The sequence below is a fragment of the Podarcis vaucheri genome, assembly GCF_965113315.1.
Source record: "Podarcis vaucheri genome assembly, chromosome: 9".
NCBI lineage: Eukaryota > Metazoa > Chordata > Lepidosauria > Squamata > Lacertidae > Podarcis > Podarcis vaucheri.
In genome coordinates, this window is record NC_138767.1 from 38,516,755 (window position 1) to 38,536,083 (window position 19,329).

At 43.5% G+C, this 19,329-nt stretch overlaps 1 protein-coding gene across 4 annotated transcripts in view; it reads right to left on the reverse strand.

Annotated features, from left to right (window-relative positions):
• Positions 1 to 12,358: 12,358 nt before the first annotated feature.
• The window catches only part of SLC10A7 (solute carrier family 10 member 7), a 121,260-nt gene continuing 114,289 nt past the window's right edge, over positions 12,359 to 19,329 (reverse strand). For 2 of the 4 annotated variants that reach the window (XM_082237731.1, XM_082237729.1), the window contains 3 exons: positions 18,510 to 18,655; positions 16,337 to 16,530; positions 12,359 to 16,032 (listed from right to left, as the gene is read on the reverse strand). In XM_082237731.1, coding sequence (XP_082093857.1) covers positions 16,360 to 16,530; positions 18,510 to 18,655 — 317 coding nt within the window. In that variant the 3' untranslated portion in view covers positions 12,359 to 16,032; positions 16,337 to 16,359. The remainder of the gene's footprint in view (positions 16,033 to 16,336; positions 16,531 to 18,509; positions 18,656 to 19,329) is intronic. The other 2 variants (XM_082237733.1, XM_082237732.1) reach the window with 1 other exon arrangement.

Below are 19,329 nucleotides of genomic sequence, written 5' to 3' on the forward strand. Positions count from 1 at the left end.
TCATCATGACCAGATTGGAGTTTCTGCTTCTGCTTATTGGGATGGCTTCTTCCTCTGCTTATATTGCTGACTTATTTTTTCTAGTTTATAATCCCATTTCCTTGAGTTGCTCGGAAAGTACGTAACATGCAGAATGCCATTATAGTATGTCCCTATCCTCTCCATCTGCTGTTTTTAATGGAACTTGATGATTATGATGATGATTTTGCTGTAGAGCTTAAAAACTAGTCAGAAAACAGGCTCCCAAGGTAGTGATCAACTAACAACTAATATGGTAGCAAGGAGGAGGACTTCTACTCCTCAGGTTAAGGTCAAAGATCCCAGATGGCCTCTCTGACTCCTGGAATTGCACTATCCATTACAGCTCTGCACTTGCTAATGTCAACACATAATTGATTCTTTACAAACAGTTGCTACTTTACAGGCAAGTCAAAGATCAGAATCACTTTATTAATATGCGTTGATGTACATTAGATACTGGTGCATAAGGTGCTCAGGCATTCAGCTGCCAGTGTGGAGAGAAATGGTGATGTGACATGCTGGGGTTTATTACGGAAACATGAAGCTCAAGAAGGGAAAGGAAATTTCAGTCCGTTATATAAGCTATCAAAAAAAGTGCCCAATACTTCAGGCACAATCCCATTGTCCTTCTGAACCTCCCAGCCGTACTCTGTTTATATGGTGTGTTTTTTCCTGCTGCCAATATTCTCTCCCCATTAGCAGCCATCAACTGGTGTAAGCCATCTACTGGAATGGGCCTTTAGGTCTCAGTTTTAAAATCCTTACTTTGGAGAAGTCCCGTTGACCCAAATGGGATTAATCCAAGATAAAGACTTTGAACGAGGTAACCTTTTGATAGTACACCTACCTCATGTCATGACCCTCAGCTGTTCCTACCACTTAAACTTCATGACATTAACATACATCACAGAATTTTAGTTCTGAACAGTATTAGCATTGCTATGTTTTCCCACCACACTCGTCTGAATAAGGACCACATTCTAAACCGCTGGGAAAGTAAGAAGCAGCAGCAGCAGCAGCAGCAGCAGCAGCAGCAGCAGGGTTTGGATTTGATATCCCGCTTCTTCACCACCCTAAGGAGACTCAAAGCGGCTAACAATCTCCTTTCCCTTCCTCCCCTACAACAAACACTCTGTGAGGTGAGTGAGGCTGAGAGACTTCAGAGAAGCCCAAGGTCACCCAGCAGCTGCATGTGAAGGAGCAGGGAAGCGAACCTGGTTCACCAGATTACAAGTCTACCATTCTTAACCACTACACCACACTGGTACCAAACTCAAGTTCCATCCTGCCCACCCACATCCAAGAACAGGGATGGAAAAGCTGTAGCCCTCCAGCTGTTCTCAGCTCCAATGCCTATCAGCTCCAGCCAGCATGGCCAGTGGTCAAGGATGGCGGAAGTTGTAGTCCAGTAGCAAATGGAGTGTTTCCGATTCCCCATCTTTCTCCTTGACAGACTCCAGTGCTCTGGAGCAACTATCCAGCACCTTTGGAAGTAGCGCAGGCCTCTTCTGTTTTGTTTTGTTTTGTTTTATATAGATCAGTCTCTGGAGATTGGGCAGAGAGAACAACTGGATCAAGGTGAAGTGGTGAATTTTGTGGCTATATGGAAATGTGCACCTAGTACTACTTCCTGTTCCAAGTTCAACTGTATATCAACGAGATCAGCTTGGCTCCCCGGGGTGAGACATACTTACCGGCTTTGGATGATGACGATGATCCTATGCAGGTGGTGGTGGTGGGAAGAAGGCACAGCCCTTGACACATGCATATGATGCCAGCACTACGCTCATTCAGTAACAACGTAGGCCTCATTTGTGTGGTCGTTCTGTGCTCTGCCCCCATTTCTGAGGAGGAAGGGTTGCACAAGTTGGGTTGGCACATGTTAAGATGCACATGCATACTGCTTGCCTCTCACAGTACCTTATACACATGTGTGTGAATATGTGGGCATGCCCTGCACCTCCTCAGTCATATTGGGAGTGGGAAAATGCGCTTTTTCCCAGCCGAAATTCACTGGAACTCAGTTCTGGCACCTCTCAGCCCAAGCTCTCAGTCTCTAACATTCACATGAGAGGTAGAAACTCCACAGGTGCAGTCTTTCTTATCGCTACATCATCCTGCCTAGGAAGACTGCCTGCTATACAGCCATTAAAGGCACAGAACCTCTTGTTAGGAAAGAAAAAAATGTCAGTCCTCATGGTAAGGAAAACCAGCGCTACTCCCTGCACTGCCAACAACTGCAATTGCAAACAATAATTGACTAGTTACAACAGGAAATAACCCTGGTCAGGCTTAAGATCCCCTTAGCTCTGCAATAGAATTTTTGCTATTGGAAAACCAGGCTGATGATACTTTGTGACTGCCGTCCATGCTTTCCGCTTGTTTCGGCACTAGCCATTTCGTCCCACTAGAGGGCACCATTGCTAAATTTATTGTCTTATTCAGGCAAATTTTCAAGAAAACGATTGTTTCAGTTCAGTGCTTACACTCCTGTTTTTAAAATTCAGCCTTATTTGCATGCATAAAAGTATACAAAAGAATTTTCTCACCAATCTGCTTTTTATCACAGTATATCGTACTGGGGATAGCTGGGCTACTTGATACTCATTTAATTTTTGGGTATAACATTTATAGTAACTTCCACAGCTTTTATGTATTTTAATGTTTTCCATCAGAAATTTTAAAAGATGTCAATTTCAAAATTTTGTGCATCTACAGTGGAAAAAGTTAGCAAAATTTAGCAAATTTATTATGATCCTTTTGTATGACTGTTTCCAAAAGGCCATTTTTGTAATTTGAATCTTTACCCCGTCTCTGGGTAGAGCAGATCAAATAAAATTTAAAAGATCTTTTCTGTCCCAAACACGACAACACTACTGATTGTTGTTGTTGGGTTTTTTAAAAAAAACAAATAAAAAAACACCCTTTCAAATAACTCAGAATAATCAACTGGTCTACTTACAACTATGTTTTTTATCTGTTTATTTCTCCATGCTATTTTGTACTATTTCCAGCTAGGCTTAGTTATGCAAAGTCTCTTGTAACACAGAGAAAGCCCTTTGATAAAACCGCAAAATCCTCTATGATTGCCTTCTCACCTCCAGTTAGTTCCTCCTTTATTGATGGTCTTCATCTACGTACGTAATGGACTGGTATTGATTCGCTCCTTTGAAAAGAGTCAGAATGGGCAAAAGCCATAGCCTTGGGGGCACACAGTTAAAACAAAAAAGTGGTACGATTCTGGGGAAGGGATCTATACACACCTCTGGCCAATATGGTGCTAATATGGCTGGTGTGCAGCACTAATCCTTTGGACTCATTAAACAAGGATTTGCTGTGCTTGAAGCACATAGGCAGGTGTGGGGGTTTTTTTAAGCCACTTATCTCCAAATTTCTGTTCTAGTACAGACTCCAGCAGTTTGTTCAATAATTAGCCTTACTGTATTGCCATATTAATTTATTTTAAATACACATATTTCTCCCCTTCCAACGCCCACACACCCACACCAGATGTTTCAAAATGGTGGTTTTAGGATACAAAGTGCAGCCAGACATCTGAAGTGATTTTTACGCCTAGAGAAAAGAGTCAAAAGAAAAATGATTTGTGGGAAGAACAAAATATGACAGAATCAAATCATAAGGCATGTTCATTCTGGGAGGTTTGTTTTTTTTAAAAAAATATTTTGTTATAAAATACTTCTTTTGTTACTGATTTGTCAGATACATTTTGTTATTTGCTTGTTAGGCGTGCATCTGTCCTACATTGTTTTCACATTTTTAGACAGCATTTGTGGCAGTGGTTTTGACAGCTGCTCTTAATGGCTGACATTCTAACCCCCCCCCAATGCCCTAGACATTGTGTCATTCTGTGTGGTTTTTTTAAAATCAGTTCAGTGGGGGGCTACCATTTTGTATGTGTGTGGTATCTTAAAAAAAAAATATCACAATGTTCCAGAACAATACAACCTCTGGGAACTTCTAGGAAAATAACATGGCAGACACCAGGAGGGCAACTAACATAATCTCTGCTGCTGCTGGTGGAGTAAAATCGTAGGGTTCTCCCAATGCAAAGAAAAGGTGAGAAACAATACATGTACCCAGTAGTTACTTCTGGCATTTGTTTCAGAACAAGTATAAATTTAGTTCTAAAATGAATACACAGCTCCTAAATCACCTGTACGTGTTTGCCACTGGGTGACTGTTACACTCAACGTGGTTGGTTACATGCATGTGAAGGGCCTATCATGTACACAGAATCAGAGATTTTCTAAGCCAAGCCTCCAAATCCTTCTCTTTGGTTAAGCAAGAAACATCAACACACCTGATCATGAAGGAAACAGCCCAGCTTTAGAAAAACTCTTGAGGTGAATGCAGAGCCAAGCTGCTGAGGGACAGGCCATGGGGAGCACCCCAAATGCCAGACAGAGTGGCCTAGAAGACTGCATTTGGCCTGCAGGGTATGGGGAAATGAGCGTAGAGAGTTGATTAAAAATGAATTGGAAGAATTGGTTTGCGGGTGATATTATTATTATTATTATTATTATTATTATTATTATTATTATTATTATTATTATTATTACCCCGCCCATCTGGCTGGGCTTCCCCAGCCACTCTGGGCGGCTTCCAACAAAATATTAAAATACAGTAATGCATCAAACATTAAAAGCTTCCCTAAACAGGGCTGCCTTCAGATGACTTCTAAAAGTCTGGCAGTTGTTCTCTTTGACATCTGGTGGGAAGGCGTTCCACAGGGCTATTAATATTGAAGAATAAATTAATTTTAGAGAAATAATATTTTACGGTATTTTTAGCACATCTTTCATCTTGAATGTGATCGCATGGCAGCATACAGTAAAATAGAATTTAAACCACAAATATCAACAGTCAGTCACATAAACAAACCATTCAGATGTTATCTGGAAAAAATAATTGGCTTCCATTCTGTGAAATGGGGATTTTGTTCTGCTATATGCAGTCAAATATGCGGGTTAAATATGGGACCCAGACCCAACCTGTCTTGTAGTCAGTTTCTTGGACTTGTCCGTGTTACTTTTTTTCAAACCTCATCAGCTAGCCTTGGAAAACCCCCGCTTATTTTGTTGGGCTTTGTAAGGTTAAATATCTGGTTCAGGACTCAGTCTCAACCTCTGCCTTGTACTTGGTTTGTTGGGCAAGTTACTTTTGCTTTGTGACTAGCCGGTTCTCTCCCCACCCTGCCCCTTGCCTCAAGCAAGCCATTTTGGGCTGGCCATGTCTCCCCCCGGCAGCCATTTTAAGATAGTTTCTTAATTTTCCAGATGTGCTTACCACCAAGATCAGTGGGGGCACCACATTTTTCACAGACAAAAAATTGCAACTTTTCAACCATAAAACCAGATTCTGTGCCTACTCCTTATTGCAATTACGCAAATCACACAGGTTTACAGAATGTGGCATATTCAAATCCACTTTTGCAAGGACTCATACGCCCTCATCTGTTGGGAATCGTATTCAGTAACACCTCAGACTTCTGAGATCCAACAAGCATTGCCTATACAGTGTCAAGTCTAGCTTTGCAGCCATAATGGCTAAAAGTAAAGGTAAAGGACCATTAGGTCCAGTCGTGACCGACTCTGGGGTTGCGGCACTCATCTCGCTTTATTGGCCAAGGGAGCCGGCATACAGCTTCTGGGTCATGTGGCCAGCATGACTAAGCCACTTCTGGCGAACCAGAGCAGCGCACGGAAATGCCGTTTACCTTCCTGCCGGAGCAGTACCTATTTATCTACTTGCACTTTGACGGGCTTTCGAAATGCTAGGTTGGTAGGAGCAGGGACTGAGCAACGGGAGCTCACCCCATCGCGGGGATTTGAACCGCCGACCTTCTGACCAGCAAGTCCTAGGCTCTGTGGTTTAACCCACAGCGCCACCCGCATCCCTAGCCATAATGGCTAGAAACTTTAAAATCAAAGCTGAGAGCCACAGGAAACTTGCTGTTCCTTCACTAGTACACCACTCAAAATAGTTCTCCGGCAAATCCGAACTGCTAAAAAGTTGCTGTGTTTGACACTGGAATAGTCTCTGTGGAACAGAGTCAGTTATTGGTACATTTTACTCTCACTGAGCATATGTGTGTTCCTTTCAAAGCATCCCAGATGAACAACCTCTCAGTTTACAAAGGAATCTTCTTGTTTGTTTTCTGATTATCATAACATCCAAATGAATTATTGTCAATTATAAAATCTTGTTTCCTTCAGGGTGCAAGATGGCAGCTTCCAAGTTCTGAGCAAACACTTTGTACATGAGACAATAACCCCCTGAAGCTAAGAATCGGCAAGAATTGTCCTTGGATCCCAACAGCCACAGCCCACAGGATAGGAAAGTGCTCCTCCTCACTGGCAGAGTCCTGGATATTTTATGTGACAATGCTATTCATTTTCTCAGTTGCCAGCTCATCCCAAGGTTTTAACACCAGGATTATAATGTGTTAAAAGCAATCTTAAAAACAAGACAAAAGAGCAAACCAGCGCACATTAAGACCTGCAACAAGTCTAAATACCCTCTTGCTGTTTTGGAACAAAAATAAATTGCAACTTTAAACTCACGGAAAGGCACAAAAATTGCAGAATTTTCCAATTTTATGAAACTAAGCCAAATTGTGAGTTGAAATTTATGTGGCATCAGTAGCCAATTAGATTAGGGGCTTTCCATTTTTCTTCATTCCTTGTGAAAATGCAGGTTTGCCAAGTAATGTGTCAAATGGTGAACCATACTATAAGGAAATTTATTTTTAAGATTAGACCGCTTTTTGTTTTTTTTTGAGGCAAACATATTATCTGCCACCTGCGTCTTATTTTTGTGTGGGTAGAAAAGATTGGATATTACTCTTAAATCTAAGTTCGCTTAACTTATTGGTGGGCGATATTCCTGAATAATGTATCCCTTTTAAGATATAAAATTTTTCATTCTAATCCCAATGTTATGGGGGTCTACTGATGTCAGTAACAAAGATCTGCGAATTACAGCAACACTGCAATTTGAGGACAACTGGAGAGAGCCATGTTATTCAAGAGTTAACCGCAATTCAGTGCAAGTATCCCCATCACGAAATTTCAGACTCCTCCTGCAATTTGCTTTAATTGATGGAAAATAGGAAGTATACTTACTGGAAATCTTGGGAGAAAGACACCATGTGATTCATCCTCTCTCCTGGTGCATGTATGCATGATCTGGACACACGTGGAAAGTTGGGGTCCAGGAGAAACCTTAACGTTGTCTATGGAATTGCTGATGGCAACAACTGTGATAACAGGGTCAGAGAAGCACTATCTGACATGGCTCTCTAGCCTAGTTTGGATCTATATTATGGGAATAATCAAGATTTTACTACAGCCAGAGTTTTCACATAATGGGACTCAAGTCAAAAAGCCTGCAGTATGTGAAGCAGCCCTTGGGGAAAGACAGACAATAGTTTAAGTTGAAGGTGAGAGGTGTTTATTGTGGGCCACCAGGAAGTAAGTCTTCCTCTGTATGGAATGATGCTCAGCAGCAGGACCTGCAGATCTGCTTCAATGGAAAACTCACACCGCAGCCAACAAGATCCTCAGTTCCATGGCAAGGATCCGACTGGCTCATGGGAAGATGCCTTTCATAGTCTGTCCCAGGTAGGCACTAGGCTTCTGATCTGAAAGGAATTGTGTCTGCCACTGCCACAACAGAGAGAAATGAGAGGAAAATATATTCAAGCTGCCGTTGACAAAGACATCCTGCAAGCGGGAGCTGATTGCCAAGTGCGGAATTCCCTTTTGAAGCATCAATTGCTCCATTTTCTCAACAGAAAGGAAGTCAAGGAGGGGAGAGAGAAAAAGGCACCCCTTTGAGAAAGACAACCCGCTGCGGGGAGCAGATCATTTCCCAGACTGTTGAAGCAGCAATGCTGTGTAGAGTCTTTGTTATTAGCATACGTTTTCAGTAGCAGTTCTTTTACAAAAGCAATGAGAGTCAAGCTCCCTTTTCCAACAAAATTTTACCTTAAAAGTGTTAGCAGAGGGGTGTAATAGAAAGAAATTGCCTGGGCCAAAATCAGAAATCAGAAGGATGTGTAAATAAGTCTTTAAGACTATTAGGCATGGCAGCATGACCACTCCTCTCATGCCAGCAACTGGCATTACGGGCTTCTTCACCAACATGCAGAATTTCCATGAATCTAGCATGACTAATAGGCGCAGAGAGACATATCCTCCATGAATTTGGCTAATCACCCTGATAAAGTTACTATTATGGGGGTCACAAAAGCTTGTGTGACGGAGACCTGGGTGCGCGAAGGGGTAACTGTTACCTTACGAGAGATGGCGCCCCCGGGTTTCTCCGTCCTCCACCAGTCACGGACTGTGGGCCGGGGGGGAGGGGTGGCATTATTAATCCGGGAAGACTGTTCTTTCAGGGCTCTACCACCGCCATCGATCCCCGGCATTGAATGTGTTGGCCTAGTGTGGGGCTCCGAGGTGAGCTTGGCTGTCTGGCTGGTGTACCGGCCACCTAGCGCACCAGCAGCCACCCTGTCAGGCCTGCTGGAGGCGGTGGCCGGCTGGGCCTTGGAGTTCCCTAACCTATTGGTATTGGGGGACTTCAACATCCATGCCGATGCCACTCCCTCCTCACAGGCTCTGGACCTGGTGTCTTCCATGGCGACACTAGGGCTCTCCCAGTTTGTTTCGGGCCCCACACATCAAGCAGGCCACACGCTGGATCTGATCTTTGGCGTCGGTATAGATGTGATCCTGTCTCCTTCGATGAAGGTGCCATGGTCGGATCACTATGCTCTGAAAGCCAGGATTGATGTTCCACCCCCACCCTGCTTAGGTGGTGAGCCGATTTGGGCTCGCCCGCGGAGGCTGATGGACCCTGATAGATTCCGTCAAGCCTTGCGGGACCTTTCTCCCCCTGGCGACTCATTGACTGAGCTTGTTGAGGGCTGGAATACCCAGCTCCTGGCAGCCATCAATGAGATCGCACCTAAGCGCCCTCTGCGACCCCGCAGAAACCGGGCTCCCTGGTTTACTGAGGAGCTCCGGAAAATGAAGTGGGACCTCAGACGGCTAGAGCGAGTATGGCGGGGTGCCCGTGACGGAGCCTCAAGAACATCTTATAGGGTTTTTATGAAAACCTATGAGATGGCAGTGAAGGCCGCCAAGAAGTCCTACTTCTCGGCCTCCATTGCATCCGCTAGCTCTCGCCCGGCACAATTATTTAGTATAATTCGGTCTTTAACGTCCCTCGAAGGACAGCCAAATTTAAATAACAATTCGACACATAGCTGTGAGGCATTTGCGAGCTTTTTTTGCGGAGAAGGTCCTGTCGCTCCGCCATGACCTCCCTGCCAATTTGGATACAATAAAAGAACTGGAGGCCCCTCGACTGTCCTCGGGTCCAGTATTGGACCACTTTGACCGGATATCCCCAGCCGATGTGGACAGACTCCTCCGAGCTGGAAAGCCCACCACTTGTCCTCTCGACCCGTGCCCGTCTTGGCTGATTAGAGCATGTCCAGACGAGGTGCGGGCCCCCCTGGGGGATATCATCAATTTGTCCCTTGGCACCGGGACATTCCCAGGGGAACTGAAGGAGGCAGTGGTGCGTCCGCTCTTAAAGAAAACATCATTAGATCCCTTAGATCTATCCAATTACCGCCCAGTTTCGAATCTTCCATTCCTGGGCAAGGTGATTGAGAGAGCGGTTGCTGAACAGCTTGGTAGGTTTCTGGATGAAACATCGGCCCTGGATCCATTCCAGTCCGGCTTCCGCGCTGGTCATGGGACCGAGACGGCTCTGGTCGCCCTAACAGATGATCTCCGTAGACAGCTGGATCGAGGCGGGTCGGGGCTGCTGATTCTTCTAGATCTGTCAGCAGCTTTCGACATGGTCGATCACGAACTTTTGGACCACCGCCTCGCCGACGTGGGGATCCAGGGCGCAGTCCTTCAATGGCTGCGCTCGTTTCTCTCTGGTCGGGGACAGAGGGTGGCGCTTGGGGGGGAACTGTCATCCCGCCACTCCTTGGTGTGTGGAGTGCCTCAGGGTGCGATTCTCTCCCCGATGCTTTTTAACATCTTTATGCGCCCCCTCGCCCAGCTTGTCCGGAGTTTTGGGCTGGGCTGCCATCAGTATGCCGATGACACCCAACTCTATCTGTTGATGGATGGCCATCCTGACTCGGCCCCAGACACACTGATCAGATGCTTGGAAGCTGTGGCTGGATGGTTACGTGGGAGCCGGTTGAAGTTAAATCCTTCGAAGACAGAAGTCCTCTGGCTGGGACGGGACGATATGGGATTGAGGGGGCAACTCCCATCTCTTGCGGGGGTGCAATTAGTGCCAGCACCGTCCGTTAAGAGTTTGGGTGTAATCTTCGATACCTCCCTCTCTATGGAGGCGCAGATTGCAGCTATAACAAAGGCGGCATTTTTTCATCTCCGCCAAGCTAAGCAGCTGGCCCCTTACCTCCCTCGCCCTGACCTAGCCACTGTGATCCACGCGACGGTCACCTCCAGACTGGATTATTGTAACTCGCTCTACGTGGGGCTGCCCTTGAGACTGACCCAGAAACTCCAGCGGGTGCAGAATGCCGCAGCGAGACTCCTTACGGGGTCTTCGCTGCGGGATCACATTCATCCGGTGCTATACCAGCTGCACTGGCTCCCAGTGGAGTACAGGATCAGGTTTAAGGTGCTGGTTTTAACCTTTAAAGCCCTATACGGCCTAGGACCCTCGTATCTACGGGACCGCCTCTCCTGGTATGCCCCACAGAGGAACTTACGGTCCTCTAATAAAAACATCTTGAAGGTCCCAGGCCACAGAGAGGTTAGGCTGGCCTCAACTAGAGCCAGGGCTTTTTCGGCTGCGGCTCCAACCTGGTGGAACGCTCTGTCACAAGAGACAAGGGCCCTGCAGGACTTGACATCTTTCCGCAGGGCCTGCAAGACAGAGCTGTTCCACCAGGCCTTTGGTTAGGGCACAGCCTGACTCCCTCCTTCAGCAATCTTTACAATACTTTAGTTTATGGTTGCCATTAATTTTGATTTTAATTAATTCTTATGATGTTTTTATATTGTTGCACTTTTTTAGTTTGTTAGCCGCCCTGAGCCCGGCTTCGGCTGGGGAGGGCGGGATATAAATAAAAATTTATTATTATTATTATTATTATTTGTTGGCGTCCAGACTCTAGGGAGACAATGGAGGAGTGCGCCTTTGGGGTGAGGTCAAGCTGTTCGATGGTTGTAGTGCCTTCTGTGGCTGCAGAGGCTGATGCGGGAGAGGCATGCTTTGTTGCAGCTGCAACCAATGAAGGCGTCCAGTTGTGCTGCTGCAGATCCACCATGACACTGCTTCTCTCTGCGCTCCTCCCAGTGGTCATTCCTCCTCTGGTCACGTCTGTGGATACACAACCTGCCTGCCTCCAGGAACTGCGGTTGTCTGCAAGGGATTTCCACATGGTTGATACTACCAGCCTTCAGGTCACAGAGTTGGTCCGCCAATTGGCCTGGTGCTGGAAGTAGCTTCCTCCCCACTTTTACATATTTGGGAGCTGTGAGTACCAAACAGCTGAACAGGGCTACGTAAATTGAAATATTTTACTTGCATATCAAAGTCCAGTGACTATAATATCTTACTTACCTTGTTTGGAATTTTGTGGTGGTGTTGTTTTAGGATGTCATCCAGAGGAGTGCTGTTAATTGCCTCCTGCATTACAGAGGCCCAACTTGCCTTAATAAGAAGTTGCAAACTCAAACAGAGATTACAAACTCAAAAGGATGTGTATAACACAATAATTCGTTACAGAATTAGAGATAAGAGTTTGTGTTAGTCCATAGTCAGATTCGACGTGAAGGTCTTAGTTTCAATCATTGAGCAGAAGTCAGAAGTCAATTATGGATCAGAAACCAGGACAGGGCAGCCTCTCTTTTGACTTTCAGGTGTCTCTTGAAGACTTTTTTTGTGCTGACAACCCTTTGCAGTTATTTGTTTTTTGTTAGCCAGCCACTTGAATGGTTAACTGTATTTCATTTATTTATTTTTTAAATGTTTTGTAGGTTGCACTGTCTTGATATTTTATGATACAGTGGTATAGAAATGCTTTAATAAATAAAGAGTCAGAGGCAACAATAATGTATCCAACAATGCTCAACTCAAAGCACAGAATGGAAGAAAGCAACAAGTGAGTCAAACCCTGCTGCGAGATCTGTACGCTGCAAACATCCCAGCAAATCTGAGTAAGAGGTCAGACAACAAGTGGTCCATGCAGTTACGTCTCCTGCTTGACTCTTTTCGATGTCATCCACACAAAAAAGAGAGAGAAACATTTTTATCAGTTATTTTTATTTTTAAAAAGTGTTCATATAGACTTTAAAAAGAAACAAACCAAAAGCTTTACCCAGGCAGAAAAAAGAACCCAAGTTACAAAAATAAACTGCAGACCTATCCGTTTGCCTCTTTCCAAACTAACACCCAATGAGCTCCTCTTATAACTGAAGGCATGAAATGAACATCTTAACAGTCTTTAAACATAATGTAACATTTTGGATATGAATAATTAAGTTCTACTAAGTATGGACTTAAAGGATGTAATTCAGTTTTGCTTTATGTTCCTTTAAGAACAATCCACCCAACATTCACTTGTGTAAAATGAGGAAGAAACATAACACCATTTAGGCTGTTCAAAGCCATAAACAATTATAGCCAGAAGTGCCTTTCCCTGGAAGCCTTAAATACAGTGTAATATCAATGAAATTGCCATGACAAATTTCCGTAGTTAAAAGTCATGAACTGATGATACTGTAGTAATTTGAGGTAGATCTGTTGGATGAGTAGCAGTGTAGCGACTGTTTAAGAGCAGACATGACTCAAATGATAAGACAGAAGAGTTAGTTGGCTGTGAGTTTAACAGTGGTGGAAGAAACAGCCAGGTATATTTCATTTGCAAGAGGCATCAAAATGAATTGGATTTGCATAAGCGCAAACCTTGCACTGTGGTGCATCTCCTCATTTTCATGGGGCTTGCTCACAAGAGAAATTCACACGATATTGCATCCAGTTTTGGAACAGTCAGCCACAAAAAAACTCACAGGTCTCATTTTCTTCCTCAGCTTATGGCCAAGATTGTGGACTTAAGATAACCTGTATTTTGGAGGCCCAAGAAAGGATTTGTCAAAACAAAAAGAAAAACATGTTATCTGTTCTTTTTCTGGCGTTTTGGCTCCCTGTATTTTTAGACAACTGAATCAAGATGTATATGCGGTGAATTTGTGATGTGTGTGTAAAAATACATATATCTGATCCACTTAACTGAGGATCTAGCTTGTGATGAGTTTATGGAGTACCTATACAGGCTGCTTCTTAGAAACATATCTGATATTTTACCATTTTATAATTCTGACCCATATGCAAATAAACATGATTGAGGCTATCTAATTGGCAAAAAGCAGTAGCTTCTATGCTCAATTTCACTGACCTTAATTCTTATTAACGGGCACTTAGATTTTTTGCACCTCTATCATTCAGAAGTGGTAACTTCATTTCAGAAAAGTGGCCTATCAATAAACACATTTTGACCTAAGCAACAAGGAAGTCATTTTATACAGACTGATATAGATTGTTGACAACATAATAAGGCAACTCAGCTTGGCACAAAATACAGTTATCTGGGCAGGACTGTTAATCCCAAGATGAATAATGCATTATCAAGTCTTGGGGTATAGGGAGAGGAATGTATTTCAAATAGTTTGTGTGTGCAGTTAATAAGGTTCGCACAACATGGTAAGCCAAACTGCAGATTGTAGTTAATGAGGGGAAGAGTGTAACCATGAGTCCTGGTTCAGACAACACACAAAGCCAAACCTTGGCTTAGGTAGGCACAGCAGTAACGAGGACTAAGGAGGATCAAAAAGTACCTGCGAGCTCCTCTATGGGAGCCCACATGGTTGCATGTTCTTGCTAAGCCAGGTTGGCTCACATTGTTGCACAAGCCAGGTCAATAATATTGAAACTGGATGACATTCCCTAAGAACCTGCCCTTTCTTTCCACTGTAATGTACAAAGGTCAAAATCAAAATTTTCATTCCCACAATTCCATATGTGGTTGAATATACACATACATTCTTGCAGAAGCAGGCTTCTTCACATACTTCAGTGGAATGGGCTATGAACAGGAAGATCTTGTGGACAGAGTTGCGGTGCAAGCTACCAGGTCCGTAAGGATCTCCTGGATGGGGCCACATGATTACCAAGCTCACGAGGGTGCAATGGCATTATATGCCTCTCAGATCACTGCTTAGCCCACGGGTTGTCAACCTGGTCCCTACCGCCCACTAGTGGGCGTTTCAGGATTCTAGGTGGGCGGTAGACGGCTGTACGGCACAAGCTGAATCCTCCTTCCATCGAGCACTGGTGGGCAGTAAGGAAATTTTACCATTGAGAAAGATGCATTAGTGGGTGGTAGGTATAAAAAGGTTGACTACCCCTTAAGCCCAGGCTTCCTCAACCTCGGCCCTCCAGATGTTTTTGGCCTACAACTCCCATGATCCCTAGCTAGCAGGACCAGTGGTCAGGGATAATGGGAATTGTAGTCTCAAAACATCTGGAGGGTTGAGGCTGAGGAATCCTGCCTTAGCCTAAAGGCAACTGACATGAATAAGGTACATTGCTTACTAGCAATGCAATCCTATGTAAATTCCTATGAGGAATGGAAGTAAATTCCAATGAAGGACTTACTCCCAGGTAAGTGTATATCATTAGTATACTGGACTCTTTTATAAAGTGTAAAGAAAACTCAACATATTTAATCTTTAAAAAAATTCACTTAAGCTACAGCAGCCAAATTGACCAGAAATATTCCCCCTTTTATACCAGTGCTTTCAAACATTTAAAGAGTACACAAATATATGCTTTCTGTGGGAAATATCTAATTACAGAATTAGGTTTTCATTGTCACTAGCTTGCGTTTGCTGCAAAGAACACCACTCTGCAAGCGACAGTAAAGAGAATATTAGCATCGGATATTCTTCTGTCGCTGTGGGGTATGGTGTACTGAATTTGGGGGAAAGAGCTCAGTTTGGGTTAACACCAATAATACTAATGTTACTAATAAAAACCCTCCGAGCTGCACTTGTAGATCACAGATCTTCCCTTACAACCGTAAGCACCGGGCCTTCTCTTTGAAGATGCTCACGATGCATTTAAGATATACAATGCCATAAAATCATAAAAATGGAATGCAGAGAATTGCCTTGAGAAACCATTAGCTTTGAAGGAATGTCTAGACAACTGTGTCAACAAATGCAAATAATTTATGCTTCTCCGTTTCTCTCCAATGGATGGCCCCATGCTGAGTGTACACAAACTTAGAAGAAAAAGGCATGTCATAATCATAGGAGCAGGGAGGGTTACGGAATCACACAGAAATTCAAGTTAATCTTGACTAGAACTTCAGAAATTGCTTTCCCGTTGTCAGCCAGAAGAGTGTTGCTTGCCCCTGGTTTGTTTTGGCCTGGGATTAGCATATATGCACGTGAATGGTGAGTAGAATCTGCAGAACACGGCTCTCGTTCTGACTTCATTCAGTTCAGTGGAGCTTACGTGAGAGTAAGAAACACTTGGCGGCTTGTGCCCACTTCCTCCGAGAAGGTGTGAGGATGGAAGCTCCGGTCTCTCATTGTCTGAACTATTCACTCAATAAGGGGGGGGGGGATTCAAATGACCCCAAACTTTAGTGCAATCTCTTACACCAAGCAGCCATGTGATTTTGGAATCAATGCTTTTGTCAAATATATTTTAAGGCACTTCAGTAGGTATTTTAAATATATATATGTATATATAAGTATCTATAAAAATAAAATAAATGCCGAAGCAACATTCACATATGCCCATCTTCTGAATTGTCTCTGTGTATGTACAAAATAGTACATATATACATTCATTGGATCTCTTCCACTGTTAAACTTTCACTGGCATCTTGGGCTGCTTTGTTAATTTCAGTGCCTGCAAGCAGTAAAACACAGCATCAGTTTGTTTGCATTGAAAGAAGCAGCAGCAGCAAAGTTAAACAACCCAATGTACTTGAAATAAATTGGTGATAGGTTTCCTACAGTAGGAGGGAGATGCTGGTGTCTCTGGCCAACTCTTCCCCGAGTGTCTCGTGCTGCTAAATTACAAGGGGTGTTTCCCCGCTATCTTGCTAATTTTCTTCTCCTCCACCTTGTGCAAGAATTCTTCTGGGATTAGAAAGGATCAAAAAGACTTTAGCTTTTTTCTACAAATCACCTCACGATGGGCTATAACATACCGTTTCTTCCTTTTCTCTCTCCCTCACACCTGGAGACATGACACTTTCTTATTTCTCTGACACTGACTGGCAGCATACCCTACTCCTCTCTCACTCCTGGCAATTCCTAAAGACAGGGAACTGGAATCACACATCTGATAAAATGCGGACGATGAAGCTTGGTAACTTTTAAGAAGCCATCTGTTGCAGATTTCCTGGGAGAAAAAAATCCTAGGTTATCCTTTCCTGTTAAGAAAAGTTTAGAGTGGCACCACTGCATTTCCTAGAGGAGAAAGATGGCAGCACTGGGCATCCAAGGCAGGCCACAGGGTGGCCCCGGGAAGAGAAAGCTCCTCCTTGGACACTTAGAAAAGAAGAGCATAAGAACTTAGGAAGAGCCTGCTAGAATGACATCTAGTCTAGCATTATGTTCTCACAGTGGCCATCCAGATGCCTGTGGAAAACCTGCAAGCTTCCAGCAGCTGGTATTCAGAAACATTACTGCCTATGACCATGGAGTCATGAGCACAGCCATCATGGCTAGTAGCCACTGATAAGCCTTCTCCTCCTGAATCCTTTTCCAAAGTTGGGAGCCCTCACTGCCTCTTATCGGAGTGAATTCCATGGTTTAACTGTGTGTTGCACTGCTTTGCTGCCCCTTTCTTGAAGAAGCCTCTGGCACTGTCAAATGCCTTGTGATAAGACTCCTGTTGGCTTTATAGTAGTGAGACCTGGTACCGTAGTAGTTCTGACAGTACTGAAAGGTCTCATTAGCTCTCCATATTTGGTTGACCCAGTTTCAGGCCTAATTCCAGTGTTTGTTGGTCTGTTTTCTTTTTTTAAAAAAATCATATGAGAAATTGCACTCATGTAAATTATGGGCACATATATGTAACGTGAGTGTTGCTGTCAGGTTCCTTCAATGTTAAAACTCATTACTGTGTGCTGAAAAGTTCCCAACAGCTTGTGAACCATGATATGGGTATTCATCTTATATTTAAACATCTTTAAAAAACAGTCAGACAGGCTATTGAGAAAGCATTAACAAAACAGATGGAACATAGACCACAATGCTCTCGTAAAAAGTGCACTATTTGTTTCTTAAATTTGAGAATTAGGGTTAATTGTATTAAATACATTACAAATGAAGACACATATATTTGCAACATTGTTTGGGAAAATGAGATCTTTGGTGTGTGGAGGCTTCTACAGTACTACTTGCCGGAATAGAAACGCCCTCTTGTCGACGAACCTCTAAATATTTAAATTCTACTTCATGAAGAAATCACATGTTGGTATCATAATTAAGGAAGGATGTCACTGTAGAGCTGAGTACAATGACTGGATAACAGTTTTCCACCAGGAAAGAAATGCCAAAGTGAAGCCAAGGAGTTGATAGAAAATAAACATCAAGGTGAAGTTGACATGTTTACTTTCAAAGCAGGAGACCATTATCCAGGCACAACATCAAAAATCTATTGTAATTATTGCTACTGAACCAAGAATGAACTTCCCTGATTTACAAAAATAATAATATTGTCATGTAATTAGAATAATATTCTTGGAAAAATAACCTACAAGACCAGAAGACGAACAGTGGTATGGCAAAATGACAAATGATCAAAATAAATCTGCCAAGCAACATAGCCTGGTTAATTAAAACTAACAAGAAAAGAGACCTGACTTTGGATGCATCTCGGAGGAAAAAGGCAAATGCCCTACTAGATTTGGGGGAAACAAAACCACCCACAAAGGGGCCTTTTTAGACTTTACTGGGCACACATGCATGGATGAAAGAAAGAGTCACAATTTCCTGTCTTTGGAAATTTTCTAAATGCCTCCCCTTCATTGTTTATGATATCTAGGCAGAGGAAGAGCAGATACTTTATTGTGCAGAGAACCTCACCTAAGCCTTGTACAAGGACAAAATGTGGCACGGTGCTTCAGGTGCAGTGAGCATCTCTGGGTATGCCTGCAGGTCCTATTTACTGATGTGCTTTTTCCGTGCAAAATGATTGCCAGAAGTCCACACAAAGCACACATTCAGCCCAGCCTAATCTTGTCTGCAGACTGGTATGATCATGGAGTGGCTCTGCCAGCACCTGAACAGCAATGGACACAACAGTTCTCTAATCTTATCTTTCTCCCCCTAGATCTATCGTAATGAACTATGCTTCTGGCCACAATTCCTTACCTTTTGTCTAGAAATCATCCAAGACTTTATTGTTGGTACCAACACGCTACCGAGGAGAATCTGAGCCGGGTGATAGATAAGTAAAGGGACTGAGATTAAGGATAGGTGTTCGTAGCCTTCAAATACTATCTTCAGCATTGGTATTCCTGTGGACAGAAAGACAGCTAAATTTAGTACTGCTTTGACTGATGTATTTTCTTTGTCGGGGATCACAGGAAAGCATTATACTTTTTATAACATTTCACTAAGATTTCAAAAAAGAAAACAAACGAAAAAAGATAGTTCAGAAGACACAGATGTAGTAGGAGGCAGAAAAACTAATTCTGCAGTGAAGAAAAGCCCCTTTTCCTTTTGGCAAAAAGGAACAAGACAGAATGCTGGAGAGACTCCAAGAACAAATCTCCCCTCCGTTCGAAAGCGGCATTCTCTCAGCCAGAGGCTGAATGCAAATTTCTAACCTGCTAGAGGCCAACTGTACAAAATATTGGGGGGTGACCTAGATTCCCCCACCCTCTCGCTTTCCTTTATCTCAATGCCAAATTGCTTACCTTCTCCCCCATTTATGATATTCCTCACGGTCGCTGAGCCTACTCTCTTTTCCAAAAACAAATATGTTCTCTTTGCAGTGAAAGGGGAACATTTGCACCTCGGAATGGAAAAGGAATCCTTACCGCTTTGCCCAGGACATTTCGGACAACTGGTGCATCAAAAGGAATGACTGATTGTTTACCTAGCAGTGCCTTCAGTTGGGGTGGTTGGGTCTATAAGAGGCCTCCAGGTTACATATTATTGCTATAAAGTATTCCTGGAATGTTAGAAA